Source organism: Myotis davidii, unplaced genomic scaffold (assembly GCF_000327345.1).
Source record: "Myotis davidii unplaced genomic scaffold, ASM32734v1 scaffold93, whole genome shotgun sequence".
Lineage (NCBI taxonomy): Eukaryota > Metazoa > Chordata > Mammalia > Chiroptera > Vespertilionidae > Myotis > Myotis davidii.
In genome coordinates this window covers 3,768,881-3,787,328 of record NW_006292095.1, presented here as the reverse complement: position 1 = coordinate 3,787,328, position 18,448 = coordinate 3,768,881, and the positions used below count along the sequence as shown (strand labels likewise).

General features: G+C 37.5%; 1 protein-coding gene across 1 annotated transcript in view; it reads right to left on the bottom strand.

The window, feature by feature from the left end:
* The window catches only part of ADAM18 (ADAM metallopeptidase domain 18), a 76,917-nt gene that overhangs the window by 13,144 nt on the left and 45,325 nt on the right, over positions 1–18,448 (bottom strand). The window contains exons 16-18 of the mRNA XM_015565278.1: positions 15,949–16,137; positions 14,106–14,187; positions 5,082–5,196 (exon numbers count right to left, since the gene is read on the bottom strand). Coding sequence (XP_015420764.1) covers positions 5,082–5,196; positions 14,106–14,187; positions 15,949–16,137 — 386 coding nt within the window. The remainder of the gene's footprint in view (positions 1–5,081; positions 5,197–14,105; positions 14,188–15,948; positions 16,138–18,448) is intronic.

Here is an 18,448-nt window from a genome sequence, read left to right as displayed (position 1 = left end):
AAGCGCCGGCCGCGGAAACGGGGAAGGCTTGGTTTCTGTAAACTCTTCAATTATGGGCACTGCATAGTCAGATCTGCCCCTTTTAGGCTCAGTCCTCCGTGCTCACAGAACCCAGCTCTCAAATCCCCCGGGCGGCGCCAGGAATCCCGCGGATCTCCCCCCCCCAGTCAGGGGCTGTGCCTGTCCCAAGGAACGCGGCTGTCTGCCACGCGGTCTCCCTCCGACCGTCTGGGTTCAGAGGTCTGGCAAACTTTCCTGCCCAAATCCCTGTTGTTTTTTTTTTTACCTTTCCAGGGGAGTTCTGCCCTTCCCGGCTGCAAACCGTCTCACCAGCTGAGCACTTTCGCCAATTCGGGGTGGGTGTTATTAGTTTCAGCTGCTCACTCCATTTGCTCCGGGACACGACCTGGGACGCGTCTGCCTATATCGCCGCCATCTTCCTCCCACCCTCTTACTATTTCTTACACTTAAAAAATTGAAGTATTGGTGATAACATTGGTAAACGTGTTCTCCCATGCGGTGGGCTTTCTTGTTGTTTTGTTGATGGTTTCTTTTGCTGTGCTCCCATTTTGATGTAGTCCCATTTGTTTATTTTCTCTTTAGTGTCCAATGCCCTAGGAGCTATATTGGTGAAGAAATTGCTTCAGCCTATATCTGAGATTTTGCTGCCTGTGGATTCCTCTAGTATTCTGAATTTTAAGGGAAATGCTTTTATTTTTGCCCATTGAGTATGATGTTCACTGTGGGTTTGTTTTATATGGGTGGTATTGTGTTGAGGTATGTTTCCTTTATTCATACTTTGCCAAGAGTTTTTATTATAAACTAGAGGCCTGGTGCAAAAAATTTGTGCACTTGGGGTGGTGGGGGTGGGGGGGGAGTCTCTCAGCCTGGCCTGTGCCCTCTCACAGTCTGGGTCCTCTCAGGGGATGACCACCTGCTGGCTTAGGCCTGCTCCCCAGAGGATGGGGCCTAAGATGGCAATCAGACATCCCTCTGGCAGCCCGGCAGTCCTAGGGGGATGTCCACTTGCCAGTGGGGAGCAGGCCTAAACTGCAGTCGAACATCCTTAGCGCTGCTGAGGAGGCAGGAGAGGCTCCCACCACCAACGCTTTGCTGCTGGAGTCCAGACGATAGGGACTGGGCAAGATAGGCCAGACACGCCCTGGAGCCCTTTTGCAGTCCCTCCCCAGCCCCAATCATGCATCAGTGGGGTCCCTTGGCTTGGCCTGTGCCTTCTTGCAATCGGGACCCCTCGAGGGATGTCAGAGAGATGGTTTCAGCCCAATCCCCACAGGCCAGGCCAAGGGACCCCACTGGTGCATGAATCTGTGCCCTGGGCCTCTACCTCCTGTTTGCTTCAGCTGTTTGGCTGCCGGCCGCCATCTTGGTTGGCAGTTAATTTGCATATCTTGCTGATTAGCCAATGGGAAGGGTAGCGAAGTTATGGTTAATCACCATGTTTCTCTATTATTAGATAGGATGTGTGCTGGGTTTTATCAAATGCTTTTTCTGCATCTGTTAATACAATCATGTGATTTTCATACTTTTTTATGGGGTATCATGTTTATTGATATGCAACTATTGTACCAATCTTGGATCCCAGGAATAAATCTCACTTGATCATAGTGCATGAGTTTTTAATGTATTACTGGATAAGGTTTTCCAATATTTTGCTGAGGATTTTAGCATCGTGTGAAAAAGGGATATTAGCCTATAATTTTCTTTCCTTATAGTGTCTTTATCTGGTTTTGGAGTTAGGATAATGCTGACTGACCTCATAGAATGAGCTTGGAAATCTTTCCTCCTGAAATTTTTGGAACAGTTTGAAAAAGGTAGTTGTTAGTTCCCCTTTGAATGTTTGTAAAACTCATCCATGAAACCATCCAGTCCAGGACTTTTGTTTGCTGGTAGTGTTTTGATTACTGCTTCAATTTCATTAGTTGTAATTGTTCATTCAGATATTCAGATTTTTCTGATTCAGTTTTGGAAAACTGGGTTTCTAAGAATTTATCCACTTTAGCCAGATTGTCCAATTTTTTGGCATATAGTTGTTTATAACATAGTAGCAGCCTGTTGCACAAAGGTTCGCTCAATAGGCCTTCCTTCCCCTGGCTGCCGGTACTGGTTTTCCTCCGGCACCTGGGACTCAGGCATTTGGTCCAGCTGCAGTGGAGAAGCCAAGCCTCGAGGCTAGGTTTCTCCGCTGTGGCCACAGCGAGGCTTGGCTTCTCCTTTGCATCCACAGCACTGGGACTCAGGCATTTGGTCCATCAGTCTTCAGTCTTCACTCCGGCCGGAGCCTTCAGTCTTCACTCCGTGCCTGTGTATGCAAATTAACCTCTATCTTTGTTGGGTTAATTTGCATAGTCGCTCTGATTGGCTGGTAGCAAAGTGACACCAATTTGCATCTTTCTCTTTTATTAGTGCAGATTAGAGGCCAGGTGCATGGAGAGGGAAGGGAGGTCACCTCAGCCTGCCTGTACCCTTTACCAGTCCAAAAGCCCTCGGGGGATGTCCGACTGATGGCTTAGGCCAGTGAGTGGGCCTAAGCCACAGTTGGACATCCTTAGTGCTGCTGTCAGCGCATTTTGTGGCTGAGCGGCTTTCTCCCTGTGGGAGCACACTGACCAACAGGGGGCAGTTTCTGCATTGAGCGTCTGCCCCTTGGTGGTCAGTGCATGTCAACTGGTCATCCTGTACTGGGTCTATTTGCATATTTCCCTTTTACTATATAGGATTTTTTTACACTCCTTTGTATATCTGTGTTGTCAGTTGTTATATCTCTTGTTTCTGATTTTATTTAGGTCATCTTTCTTTTTTTGTTTTTTTGTTTTTTTGATTTTTTTTGTTAATCATCACCTGAGCATATTCCCCTCCTCTCCCCATCCCCCCCCCTCACAATTGCTTTTTAAGAGAGGGAGTGGAAGGAAGGGAATAGGAGAGAGAGAGAGATATTGGTTGTCTCCAGCACAGGCTGGGGATGATCTTGAAGCCCAGGTATGTTCCCTTGACTGGGAATTGAACCCACGATATTTTGGTAAATGGGCCTACACTCTAACCATTACACAACACTGGTGAGGGCTTTTTTAATGAGTTTGGTTAAAGATTTGTCAATCTTGTTTATCTTTTCACAGAATCAGCTCTTGGTTTAATTGATCTTTTGTATTTTTTAATCTCTATGTCACTTATTTCTTCTCTAATCTTTATTTCTTTTCTTCTATTTTACTTGGAGCTTTGTTAGTTGTTCTTTTTCTAGTTCCTGTAGATGTAAGGTTAGATTGAGATTTTTCTTGCTTTTTAATGTAGATCTGTGTTGCTATGAATTTACCTCTTAAGATTGCTTTCACTCTGTCCCATAGATTTTTGATTGCTCTGTGTTCATTTTCATTTGCCTCAAGGTAACCTTTGATTTCTTCCTTGATCTCAATGATGACCATTCATCATTTAGTAACATGTTATTTAACTTCCATATATTTGTTTATTTTTCAGTTGTTTTCCTAATTGATTTCTAGTGTCTTACAATTGTGGTCAGAGAAGATGCTTGATATAATATCAATCTTCTTGAATTTATCAAGACTTGTTTTGTGTCCTAACATGGTCTGTGCTAAATAATGTTTGATGAACACTAGATTTAAATTTCATTAATTTATTTTGCTTGAGGTTTATGTAGATTCATATATCTGAGTGTTAACATTTTTCATCTTCTTTAGGAAATTTGGTAACGTTATTTTTAAAAATATTTTTTTCTGTACATTCACTCTCTTTTTTCATTTTCACCTGAATTTTGTTACACAGAAAAATGATTGTATCACGCCATAAACATACAATGATGAGTATCATGTGTTTCTCTTATTTCTAGATTCATAATCTAATACTATTGCCTTATAAAAATATCACATGTAATTTTCTATTATTATTACATCATGGCAAAAGTCTTTGTGGCTACTCCTCTTTATGATCTTTCTTTTAAAAATCACTAGTAATCTCAGACATTGTTTCTGAAATATTGCTGTTTCCTGAAATTATATCCAAATCTCTTATTGTATATAATACTGTATACTTTTATGTTATCCTATGAATTAAATTAATTATAAACTAACAAAGGAATACCAATTCTTGATGTCCCTACTGAGTTGGAAACATTATTATCAAATTCCCATGGCTTCCCACAGATATTATCACATAGATTCTTCCACAGGTAAACCTAACTCTAGTTATTCAAAACTAGATTCATTATCTTATGATGTGTCTATCCTCAGATTATTTTATGCAAACATGATATATCATCATTACACATTCTTCTCTATATGCCAAATACAACTGATCGTGCCTTATTCATTGTTACTCACAAATATTTGATATTATGTAATGACTTATTTATCTTCAATTTCATTATTTACTTCAGGTCTTTATAAGTAAGACAATTGCATTTCAAATCATTTATCTTAATTTGGACTCACATTATAACACCCCTTTTCCACATTGCTGCATGAGCAGATGTACTGAAATGTGGATCTAAATTTTATTGTCTTACCAAATACTTAATAACATGTTTGTGGATAAAGGGTATTAATAAATAAATGAATGGTTGAATCAATAAATAGTTTATGGCTCTCGTGTTTATTTATGAGAACAAGAGAATGTATAAAATATGATTTGCTATTATTTTTTAATAAATATGTGTATTTCTATTTTGCCAAATGTTATTTTCAAAATGTAATTCTGAATAAAAACCTTATGCTTTGCTTGTTTTTTAATAACCTACAATTTTTTTATATTTTGGAATGCAAATCATTTGTGTAGTGCTTGTTATTCCATATTTGAATTTATTTTGAACTCATGATAGTTATTGAAATTTAACAGTACAATATTCTAACTAATTTTACTAAGATTATTAAAAGTCAATATCTCTGAAGAAAATTCTCATTACAAATTTTGTATGACAGTAATTTAATTAAAGCCACTCTTCATGATAATTTTTAATTACTCAAAAGATAATGAAAGATATGACTTGGCAGTACATTTCTTTATTTCATAAAATAAAATTCTATTTTTGTTTTCAAAATTTAATTTATACTCACCAGATTTCTGAACATTTCCATCATCAATACTTCCTCCTGGTGAACCTATTTGAAATTCACAATCTGGAGGCCGATAGCCAGGAAAGCAATGGCAATTGCCCAAATTATTACATATCTAAAATATAAAAACATACAAATCACTCTAAATTATGTTAGACTGTATATATTAGTATCATGTTAGTATATACATGCCTAAATTCAAAAGAGTAAAATCATTATTTTTTAAAGTTTTTAAAGAATATACTCTGTCCTATCCTTTTAACAAAGATACATTCTGAGAAATGCATGCTTAAATGATTTTGTCATTGTGTAAACATCATAGGTGTACAAAATGTGTACACTTACACGATCATAGATGGTAGATAGCTTACTACACATCTAGGCTATGTGGTATAGCCTATTGCTGTTAGGCTACACACCTATACAGCATGTTAATGTGAAAAAGTATACAAGATCAAATCAGGCACAAGAGAACATGATGCAATCAGGAAATGTGATATACACAAGTAGCATGAGGCTGCTGCCAGTATGTATGGCATACTGTTTTACAGCAAACATTTTTAATACGTAGAAAGAGTACTCTCTAACATCATGATTAAAAGTACAGTGTAAATACATAAATCAGTATTATAGTTGTTTATTATGATTCTCATAATGCAACCTGCACTTGTTTGATGAGCAGCAGCCAGGTGAGCAGCACGCCCCCATCCAAGGAGCAGCAGCTGCACAAGCAGCCTGTCCCTTTCCAAGGAGCAGCAACCCTGAAAGCAACCTGCCCCTGTCCAAGGAGCTGCAGCCTCACAAGCAGCCCACCCCATCTGAGGAACAGCAGCAGCATGCATCCAACCCGTCCAAAGAGCAGCAGCCATGTAAGTAGTCCATCCAGGTGTGAGGAGCAGCTGCCATGTGAGTAGCCCACCCTCACCTAAGGAGCAGCAGCCTCATGATCAACCCACCCCTGTCCAAGGAACAGCAGCTGTGAAAGCAGCCTCCCCCCTAGCCAGAGGAGACACGACTGCTGTAAACAGCACCCACCAGAGGAACCACTGCCAACTGAGGAACAGCCACTACTGAGACTGCCCGAGGAGCAACTGCAGCCCAAGGAGCCACTGCCACCAAAAGAGCAGCCCCTGTACAACTCAACATCTAGATTAGTCAGAGAGACCAAAAATGAATAGACAAAGAAACCCCCAAAGGAAAGAAAAGGAGGACTCGCCAGAAAAGCAGCCAAGTGAAACAGAAGTGTGCAATATGCCAGAAAAAGAATTCATAATAAGGGTCATACAGTTCATAAACTGGATGGATGAAAAAATCAACTTATGTAAAAATCAAGAAGAAATGAATGAAAAAAAATCAACAACTTATGTAAGAATCAAGAAGAAATGAAGAGTGATATAGCTGCAAAAAAAAAAAAAAAAAAAAAAAAAACCACCATGGAAAGTTTCAACAGTAGACTAGAAGTGGAGTAGGACCAAATTAGCAAATTAGAAGACAGGGAAGCAAAACACACCCAAACTGAACTGCAATTGGAGAAAAAAATTAAAAGACAGGAGGAGAGCATAAGGAAGATATGGGACAACATGAAATGAAGCAACATACGAGTAATATGGATGCCAGAACAACAGGAAGAAGAAATACAAGGGAGCTCCCATTCGATTATCAAATGATTTCTCAACAGAAACACATCAGGCCAGAAAAGAATGGAAGGAAATTTACAAAGTGATGCAAAGCAAGGGACTGAATCCAAGAATACTCTATCCAGCAAGGCTATCATTCAAAATTGAAGGGGAAATAAGGAGCTTCACTGAAAAACAAAAGCTAAGGGAGTTTATCGCTACCAAGTCAGCAATGCAAGAAATGCTAAAGTGTAAAAAGAAGAAATAAAAAGTTAAGAGGAACACAGGCACAAAAAATAATAATCAATAATCAATAATCAATATCAATAATATTAAACATAAATGGACTAAATGCTCCAATAAGAAGACATTGAGTGGCTGAATGGATAAAAAAACATGACCCATATATGTGCTGTCTACAAGAGACCCACCTCGGAACAAGGGACCCACACAGACTGAATGTGAAAGCATGGAAAAATATCTTTCAGGCAAATGGAAATGAAAAAAACAAGCTGGGGTAGCAATACTTATATCTGACAAAATAGACCTTAAAGTGAAGGCCATAACAAGAGATAAGGAAGACCACTTCATAATACTAAAGGAATAGATACAACAAGAGGATATAACCCTGATAAACATATATGCACCCAATGTAGGAGCACCCAAATATATAAAAAAAAATCTCCTGGAAGATATCAAGGGAGAGATTGACAACAATACAATCATAGTAGGGGACTTTAATACACCACTGACATCATTGGATAAATCCTCTAGACCAGCAGTTCTCAACCTGTGGGTCGTGACCCTTTTGGGGGTCAAATGACCCTTTCACAGGGGTTGCCTAATACCATCAGAAAACACATATATAATTACATATTGTTTTTGTGATTAATCACTATGCTTTAATTATGTTCAATTGTAACAATGAAAATACATCCAGCATATCAGATATTTACAGTACTATTCATAACAGTAGCAAAATCAAAGGTATGAAGTAACAGTAAAAATAATTTTATGGTTGGGGGTCACCACAACATGAGAAACTGTATTAAAGGGTCGCAACATTAGGAAGGTTGAGAATCCCTGCTCTACATAAAAAAATCTGCAAAGAAACAGCAATCCTAAATGACTCACTAGATTATCTAGACTTAATTGACATCTTAAGAGCATTTCATACCAAAGCCCAAAGTCACGGAATATACATTCTTCTCAAGTGCACATAGGACAGTTTCATAAATAGACCAATATTAGATCACAAGGAGAGTCTCCCCAAATTCAAGAAGATTGAAATCCTATCAAGCATTATCTCAATCCACAATGGCATAATATTAAAAATCAACTACAATAAAAACAATCCAAAAAATTCAGACACTTGGAACCTGAATAACATGCTATTAAATAATGACTGGGTTACCAAAGAGATCAAAGAAGAAATTAAAAACATCCAAGAAACTAATTCCAATAAAAACACAATAATCCAAAATCTATGGGATACAATGAAAGCAGTCCTGAGAGGGAAGTTTATAGCTTTACAGGTCTACCTCAAAAAAAAAAAAAACAAGAAAAAAATGGTAATAAATCATTTAACTCCACAACTCAAAGAATTAGAAAGAGAGCAACAAATAAAGCCGAGAGGGAGCAGATAGAAGGAGATAATAAAGGGCAGAGCAGAAATGACTGACGTAGAGGCCAAAAAGAAAAAAACAAAAACAACAACACAAAAGATCAATAAAACCAAGAGCTGGTTCTTTGAAAGGATAAAGAAGATTGATGAACCTCTAGCCAGGTTCACCAAGAAGCAAAGAGAGAGGACCCAAATAAACAAAATCAGAAATGAAAGAGGCAAAATAACAACAGACCCCACCAAATACAAAGGATTATTCAAAAATATTATGAACAACTCTCTTCTAACAAACTAAACAACCTGGAGGAAATGAAGATATTTCTAGAAAAATACAACCTTCTAAAACTCAATCAGGAAGATTCTAAAAATCTCAATAGGCCGATAACTATGGAAGAAATTAAAGCAGTAATCAAAAAGCTTCCAGCAAACAAAAGCCCAGGACCAGTTTGAGGCCTCAAACAGCCACACAAGTGAGCTTCAAGTGGCCATATGAGCCGTCACAAGAGATTGCAGCCAAGCCGACACTTTGACATGGCCTACGAGTGAACCTGAGCCAGCAAAGCTAAACCAGGCTCCTGACTCACAGGAATTGTGGGATGGTAGATGTTTGCTGTTTAAAACCACTAAGTTTTTCACCATTTCCCCTAAGAACAGGAACAAGACAGGGATGCCCACTCTCACCTCTCCCGTTTGACATAGAACTGGAAGTACTAGCCATTGCAATCATACAAGAAGAAGAAATAAAGGAGTCCAAATTGGAAAAGAAGAAGTAAAACTCCTTATTCACAGATGACATGATACTGTACATAAAAACTTTAAAGATTCTATCAAAAAATCATTACCCTTAATAAGTGAATTTGGCAAAGGAGCAGGATACAAAATTAACACCAAGAAATCTATGGCATTTCTATAGACCAATAATGAACTTACAGAAATAGAGACTAAAAAAGCAATCCCATTTACCATAACACCAAAAATATTAAGATACCTAGGAATAAACTTAACTAAGGAGGTAAAAGACCTACATGTGGAAAATTACAGGACGTTGAAAAATGAGATAGAGGAAGACATAAACAGATGGAAGAGCATACTGTGTTTATGGACTGGTAGAATCAACATCATCAAAATGTCCATACTATTCAAAACAATCTATAGATTCAATCCACTCCCCATTAAAATACCAATGGCATATTACACAGACCTAAAACGAACTTTCCGAAACTTCATCTGGAATAAAACAGGAGACATCTTTTGTGGGTCAGCAAAAATATTTGCATTGTTAGTATGCAACGTCTCTAAATGTATAACCTCTCACATACATTTTCTTCCTACTTTTTGAAAAAGTATTCCAGCAGCCCACACCTCCCATTAAATAGAAAAACAATGTCATATTAGAAAGAACATATTTTCTAGAATAGCAAATCTCTATGTATTATAATTTCGTCTCTAACAATTTTTAAGGAAAAAAAAAAGCTGCCTGAGCTGGTTTGCCTCAGTGGATAGAGTGTAGGCCTGCGGACTGAAGTGTTCAATTCTAGTAAAGGCACATGCTCGGTTTGTGAGCTTAATCCTCAAGAGGGGGCATGCAGGAGGCAGCCAATCAATGATTCTCTCATGATCTCTCTCTCTCTCTCTCTCTCTCTCTCTCGCTCTCTCGCTCTCTCTCTCTCTCTCTCTCTCTTCCTCTCTCTCTCCCTCCTTTCCTCTCTGAAATCAATAAAAATATATTTTTTAAAAAATAAGCTAATGCATACAATCTCTCAGGGATCTCAAAGTCAAAGTAGCTACACAAAACACAAGTTAGAAGTGAAAGGTGAACAGTATGAAAAAGTACAAAAATGGGCAAGACTAAGTGTGTGTGCAGGATTAAATACTTTTACATAAGTTTGGTATAAGAATAAGGGAATAAGGACAATAAAAAATGTTAAAATTACAAGGTCACTAGTTACAGAAAACAACAACAACAAACACACACACACAAAAACAACAAAACAAAACAAAAAAAAGCAGTTATACCCTAGAATTTCTTTTTTATTTCATCAAGCCAAAATAAGGGAAGGAATTTAATAGTAATTCATTAAAAATGAAAGGAAATATATAAAGGAATAATGCAAGAAATAAATAATAGGTGAAAGAATAAATAAATCATAATAAATCTAGACAACATAGATTTACATGGTTTAAACCATGGTAAAAATGAGCTATTAAGCCATGAAAAGACATAAAGAAACATTAGATGCATACTGTTAATTGAAAGAAGCCACTCTGAGGCCACATACCAAATGTTTCCAACTAAATGACATTCTAGAAAAGATAAAATTGTGAAGACAGTAAAAAGATTAGTGGCTGCCATAGGTTAACGTAGGGGATGTATAAAAGGGCGGCGCATAGAAAAATTTTAATGAACAAAATCTGATGATACCATAATGATAGGCACATGTAATTAAACAGTTGTCCAAACTCATAGGATATACAATACAAAAGGTGAACTGTAATGTAAACTTTGGACTTTAGGTGATTATGATGTGTCAATGTAGGCTCATCAATTGCAACAAATGCAACACTTTACTGTATAATGTTGATAATAGGGGAAGCAATGCATGTGTGGGACCAAGAGATTTATGTAAAATCTCTGTTACGTCCCCCTCAACTTTGCTATGAACCTAAAACTGCTCTAAAAATAGTTATTTTTGTTTTTTAATCCTCAACTGAGGATATTTTTTCCCATTGATTTCCAGAGAGAATAAAAAGGAGGGAGAGGGAGATAGAGAGAAACATTGATGTAAGAGACACATCAATTGGTTGCCTTCTGCATGCATGATTGAACCTGCAACCCAGGAACATGTCCTTGACTGGAAATCAAACTCAGAGTCCTTTGGCTTGGGGGCAGATGCTCTAACCACTCCTAAGTGTTGAATTTTCATCAGGAGTAAAAATATAGTTTTGGTAATAAAAAAGGTATTTCATGAATGAGAAATGAACAACACTAATTAACTGCCAACATATCACAATTAATGACATTTCTGAATAACTACAGGCTCATAAAATTGAATTGTAATCCTATATAATAAAAGCCTAGGTGGCGTCACGCCTTCCTGCAATGCCCTTGTGTGTCACAAGATGGTCACCACAAGATGGCCACCCTCATGTCATTACAAGATGGCAACCACAAGATGGCTGCCACAAGATGGCCAGCAGGGAAGGGCATTTGTGGGCTATGAGGCCATTGGGGGCGGGGAGCAGTTGGGGGCAAACAGGCCTGCAGGGCAGGGCAGTTGTGGGCAATTGGGCTGGCAGTGGAGGGAAGTTGGGGGTGATCAGGCCTGCAGAAGAGGGCAGTTAGGGGGACCAGGCCTGCAGGGGAGGGAAGTTGGAGGTGACCAGGCCAGCAGGGGAGGGAAGTTAGGGGGGACCAGGCTGGCAGGGGAGGGCAGTTGTAAGGAACCAAGCTGACAGGGAAGGGCAGTTGGGGGTGATCAGGCTGGCAGGGGAGCAGTTAGGTGTCAATCAGGCTGGTAGGGGAGCAGTTCGGGGGTGATCAGGCTGGCAGGCAGAAGAGTGGTTAGGTGCCAGCAGTCCCAGATTGTGAGAGGGATGTCTGACTGCCGGTTTATGCCCAATCGGCCTAAACCTGCAGTCGGACATCCCCCAAGGAGTCCCAGATTGGAGCGGGTGCAGGCCAAGCTGAGAGACACCCTCCCCTCCATGCATGTATTTTGTGCACAGGGCCTCCAGTTGTAAATAATAGAGTTGTTGAGATTCATTGAGATTTAAACACTGCTTCCCCTAGATTCAGTTAAATTTTATATGACATTTTCATTACTTTTAAATAGTTTTCTTTTTAAAACATTTTAATTGTGAAATATAACATGTAAAAAAATAAAAAAATATAGAAATGTTAATTTATTTCTTATATGTCTTATTTCACAGTAAAAAACTTTATCAAAAGAAAAAATACATTCAAAAAGTCTAATATAAAAATTGAGCTTAATAGTGATAAATTAAGAAAAATTTATATCCTATAAAACAAATAATCTATATCTTTGTTTTGAGATTTTATGACAGATATTAAAACTGAGTCTGATAACAGATCATTGAACAAAGGAAAGCAAAAGATCAGGCCAACAATTTTAACTATAGGAAAACAAAACATAAAAAAACCAAAACATAGCCTGACCAGTGTGGCGCAATGGTTGAGCATTGACCTATGAACCAGGAGATCACAGTTAGATAACTGGTCAGGGCACATGCCCAGGTTGTGGGCTTGATCCCCAGTAGGGGGCATGCAGGAAGGAGGCAGCTGATCAGTGATTCTCATCATTGATGTTTTTATCTCTCTCCCCCTCTCCCTTCCTCTCTGAAATCAGTAAAACTATGTTTTGTTTTGGGTTTTATATATATATATATATATATATATATGATTCAACTTATATGATAGTCTAGAAATGACAAAAATTATAGGACAGGAGAATATATTAGTGGTTGTCAAGCACTTGGGGGGGCTGCGGGGAGGAAGAGTTAGTGTGACTATAAAGAGGTAGAATGAGAATGTTGTAATGATGGTATAGCTCTGTATCTGTATTGCAGTGGTCATTATACATTCTACACTTGTGATAACAGGGGCATGGAACTATACTCATGTTAATTTCATAGTTTTGATATTGTACTATAATCATTTAAGATGTAACCATTGGGGGAAACTATGAGAAAGGCATAGGACACATCTTTATACTTATATCTTTGCAGTATCCTGTGTACATATAAATACCTCAAAATAAACAATAAAAAGAAAAAAAATAACCAGTAAGATTAAACACACACACACACACACACACACACACACACAATATAGCTATCCTCTTTGTTAATAGCCCATAAAAAAATTTGAAAACAATATAGTGGCATTTTATATCTTCTAAATCAATCATATAGGATCATTCATATAATGTTGACTACAAACAAAAGACCAAAATTATAAATTTTAAGAAGTGAAAATAAAATTAAATATGAAATAATGACAAATTTGTATTACCAGATTAACATAGATAAAGCAGTTGAGAAGAAATAAAAAGTTTTTACATGAAAGTATATTTCCTTGCCAAAACTGGTTTGGCTCAGTGGATAGAGCGTCGGCCTGCAGACGGAAAGGTCCCAGGTTCGATTCCGGTCAAGGGCATGTACCTGGGTTGCGGGGAACATCCCCAGTAGGAGATGTGCAGGAGGCAGCTGATCGATGTCTCTCTCTCATCGATGTTTCTAACTCTCTGTCTCTCTCCCTTCCTCTCTGTAAAAAATCAATAAAATATATTTAAAAATCATTTTTTAAAAAAAGAAAGTATATTTCCTATTAAAAACCTCTTCATAAAAAAACAAACAAAAAGTTCTTTAATATGGCAACATGCTTTTTAAGTATACTCACTGTAAAATAATATACAGCCATAAATTTTAGTTATGAAGAATAGGAGGATGAACAAAATATGTTAATAATATAAAATATGCATTTATTTGCATTAATAAAGAATAAATGTTTTTAATTTAAACATGATACTAATTTAAAAGTTGAGGGTGCTTACAATAAATTCAATACACAATTGGTGTATAATTAGTTTAATAGTGTTTGAATTTTCTTAGCTGATTTTCTTTATGTTAGTTAGCTAGTTCTAGGCAAGCTCAGTTTAAAAGTAATATAGACTCTCAATTCTCTCATGTAAGATATATTTTTTACTTTGAATTATCCAGAAAAATAACATGCAGTTTAGAACTACAAAAAGAAAAGTCACTTACCCCATTCCCTTTGCATTTTGTAGTGGCATTACAGTTAGATTTCTTTAAATCAATTTCTCGGCAGGTTTTATTTTCACAATACCGAAAAAAAAAATCCAAACATAGTATTTTGTAATTATTTGAAAATTTGATATGGAAAAAAATTGTTATCTATGCATAACACATGCTCAAGTTGAGATTTTTTATTCCATATCTGATTCTAGTACAATGACTCTGGCATACCAATACAAAATTCTAAACAATATTAAGTTTAAGGAAAAAATATGAGGGTGTTTGCTTTAACATAGCTTATGTAATGATGTCATATAATTTTGGTTTTGGCTTTTACAATTGTTAATGTTGTGTTATAAATAATTGGTTAGGTTAATGTTAATGATGCTCCCCTCAAAAATTGGAAGAAAATTTATTAACTTTGTTTGGCTTTCAAACATGAATTAATATTTTGGATTATAAATTATCATGAGTCTTTGTTATAATAGTGATCAGAGTTATCTGGCAATATAAATATTTTAAGTTAATTTGTATCCATTATAAAATCCCTGTTATGTCTAATTGGTTAATCCAGGTAATTAGTCATGTGGACATGTGACTCTTTGCCTCATTTATCTTTTTTTATTAATTATCCTACTAGTTTATTTTCTTTTGATTTCCCTAAAAATACACAGGGAATGAACACCAGGAAGTGGGATCATTAAAGCCATGTTAGAAGCTGCCTATAGAAATAAGTCAGTCAGAAAAAATTAAGAACCATAAACTTTCACTCTTATGTGGTATAAAAAATTAAAAGCAACAAATGAACACACAAGCAAAGCAAACGAAAACTCACAGACATCAGTATGGAGGTTACCAGAGGGAAGGGGGTGGGCCAGTAGCAAAGGGTAAAGGGGGCCAATATATGGTGACGGAAGATGATCTGCATCATAAAAATGTACCATTGAAGCCTGTATAATCTTATAAACCAGTGCCATCCCAATAAAAAATAAAAAAGGAGCTGCTTACTATAGCAAACAAGTTTTCCAGGGGGATAGGATTGCTGAGCCCTGATTCAAGAGTTAGCTAATTGACTCACCATGTCAAGGTTTCATTTTTTTTTTTAATTCATTAACTGTTGAATGCCATTTACATGCAACATACTGATTTATAATTTCTTTAAGTCTCAGGCCTTATGTTTTCTGAAATGTGTGCCCTCATACTTTCAGGCTAACTAAGCCTCTGAACCACTTTTGTTCTCCCTTTATTTTATGCTCTTATATATGTACAGATGCATGTGTAAATGCTCATATGTGTGTACAGATGCATATGTAAATGCTCTTATGTATGTACAGATGCATGTGTAAATGCTCATATGTATGTACAGATGCATGCATACATAAGCTTGTACACCATAACTGTAACAATGCTTTCCCAGAACGGGCTTCTTGTTTGCTTCTTCCAATCCTCTCACATTTACATTTTGGTCAAATACATAAGAAGATGATTTAAGAAATATGAAAGCTCAATTATGTTTCTTTGTGAAGCAGGGAAAATTGGAAACTCTGGATTAGAATTTTATGCTTTAAAGCTGTTAGAATTCAAAGATCTAAAACAAAATCACCTGTCAGTTCAATCTTATGCTTAAAACACATACCTATTTCCTCAGATAAGGACTGATGACAGGTTAACTGAACAAGAGTTATTGGATAACTGAGATTTAGTTTAATTACCTTGTCAATATCATATGGGAAATAAGTGACAGTACCAGGTTGCAATCCATTCAGCATAATTGTGATAGTCATCATTGAATATAGTATCAGATAATTACATACTTTATTAAAGCTAAAATACACAAACATGTTTTGTTACCATTTGTGTGCCACACACAGTACCGTCAGCCACATAGCCGTAATCTCTTCCATCTGATCTCACTGATAATCCAGTAGGGATGGATAAGCATATATGCCCTTGAGTATATGAATAAATTGCGGATTGAATATTATTTTTATAAATATTTTTCTGTGGCCAAACACAAGCTAATTTTCCACAGAGAACATCCCTAGAAGCGAAAAGCAGAAAATTTCTCATAATGTCTTCTTTTAATGATACCAAATCCCAAATAAGTGTGATATTACATGGGCAGTAGCATAAATGTTATTTAATTGGTGGTATAAAGCAAGAAAAAATAAGTCAAAATAACATCTTTGGTGCAGAACTGAATGCAATTTAATTAATTATTATTGCAGTAGAATTGAAATGTATACAGCTCAAATGTATAGACATGATGTCATTTCCTATTTCAGAAATAAAATTTGTTGTCTAGCCTACAGTTGTATTAGAGCAATCATCATATTTTATTATATTTTGGGGGGAAATTCATCACCTGTCCTCACTTTGCTGTAGCTTGACCAGTCTGGTCATTTGTTACTCAAGATTTTCTACGAGTGGCTGATTGCCTTTATTTACTCTTTGTATATCTTTAGAGCCTCCTCTGATTATGATCTTTACTCAGGACAGCTCTGTAGTATACAGTCTTCTTTATTTTTATCTCAAGATTATTCCAACATGTTGATACTTTCAATAGTTCTGTACTACTCTCTTGAGAATTAAGAAATGTTTAAATCTCCTTTATACCACCACATACCAAAGGCTGTCCCATAAACAGTTTATTTTGCCATTTATAATCTATCATTGGATAGAACATTGGTTTCTCGAAGAGGCTTATAAAATATCTAGTCTGTGGCCTGGAAATAATCTATGTTATTTCTTGCTCTTGGAATCACTCAGCTCTATCAACTCTCATCCTCAATGGAAACAACCATTTCTTAGGTATTGATATGGTCTGTTGAACATTTCATGATTATTTTTCCAAAAGTCTCCTCTTAGGAAATTTACCCACTTAGGGAATTAATTCATTTGTCTTAAAAGATCATTTTGGATTCTTTAATATTGCAGGAATTAGCTTAACGACATTATTAAGTGAAGATTGAAATGAGTTTGGGAGCCAAAACCTAAATCTCTTTCCAAGCTTCTCTACCTACCACACATTTTTTCTAGTTTCTCAGATCTAGATATTTATGTATTTTAATTGTAGCTCCATTCTGTTTCTATGAATTACATTTTAAACCATCTTTGAATGTCAGGTCTCTTTCCAGTGTGGCTATCGGGTACACAAACTCTTTCTCCAAAGTCCACTCACTCAAATTTTGCATTTGTGGTTGAATTCTTAGTACTGCTTTTTCTTCTGAAAAGGGATCACAATCCACTTAGAGCAGATAAATTATGCTATTGAATTCCAGTCTCTTCTAGTGATTTTATTTCAGGAAAAGTCATGTACTATCATCAGCTCAGATGAAGTCCAGATAAGTCATGCTTGCTAAATTTTATGGTACCTTCCACCTTCTTTTTCCTTCTTTCATAGGTAATCTAGGCCCCTGGTCACCCAGGAGAGAGAAGTATGTCTGGTTTACCACCTGCTGGAGACCAATTCCAGCATGACAGCAGGGCTGCATCTGGGAATGGCTGAAGGCATTTCCCCAAACCTAAATAGGACATATTAAATTTATTGCTGGAAGGCCAGACATCTAAAAGGCATCTTAATCTACATGTTATTGCCTCCTACTGGCCAAACACCTGAACAGCCGCAGGCTAATTCCCCCCTGCTGACAATGTTTCTGTATACCCTTTGAAGTGTATATGCCTAGCCTCAGGACAAGTTGTGTTAATAAAAAGCATGGGGTCCTGGGGATGAGAAGATTTAGGAGATTTAAGACTTAAGACCTGGGAGAGAACCAAGATGGCAGCATAGGTATACACCAGAGTTTGCTGCCTCAAACAACCACTTCAAAAATACAACTAAAAGACAGAACGGACATCACCCAGAACCACAGGAAAGCTGGCTGAGGGGAAATTCTTCAACTAGAAGGAAAAAGAACAGCATACTGAGGCTCAGAGGAGGCACAGTGTGGAAAATACAAAGGTGCGGTGGCTGAGGGTGCAGTTGTCGTTTTCAATCGGGAGGGAGGCTCAGGCTCTGAGCTCCAGTTCTGGGTGAGTCTCTAGGGACCCAGACTCAAACGGGAGAAGCGGGACTGTCTGGCATCGGTCAGAACGCAAGGGCAGCTTTCTCTCCGAGGTTTGCAGCTGTTGCTGGGACTCTGAGAGTCAGAGCCTCTGGGGACAGGACTGAGAGCAGCCATAACTGCTCCCTCCACCCGCCCTGTTTGATCCCGTGAGACCGCCCTGCCCAAGCCCTGCACAGAGCCATTTGCCGATAGCCTCAGGCAAAGGCTGGATTAGCACCTCCCCAGAGGACAGAAGTTTTCCCACTGCAGTCACAGCTGATTCTCACAGCCAGTTGGCCTGGAGGC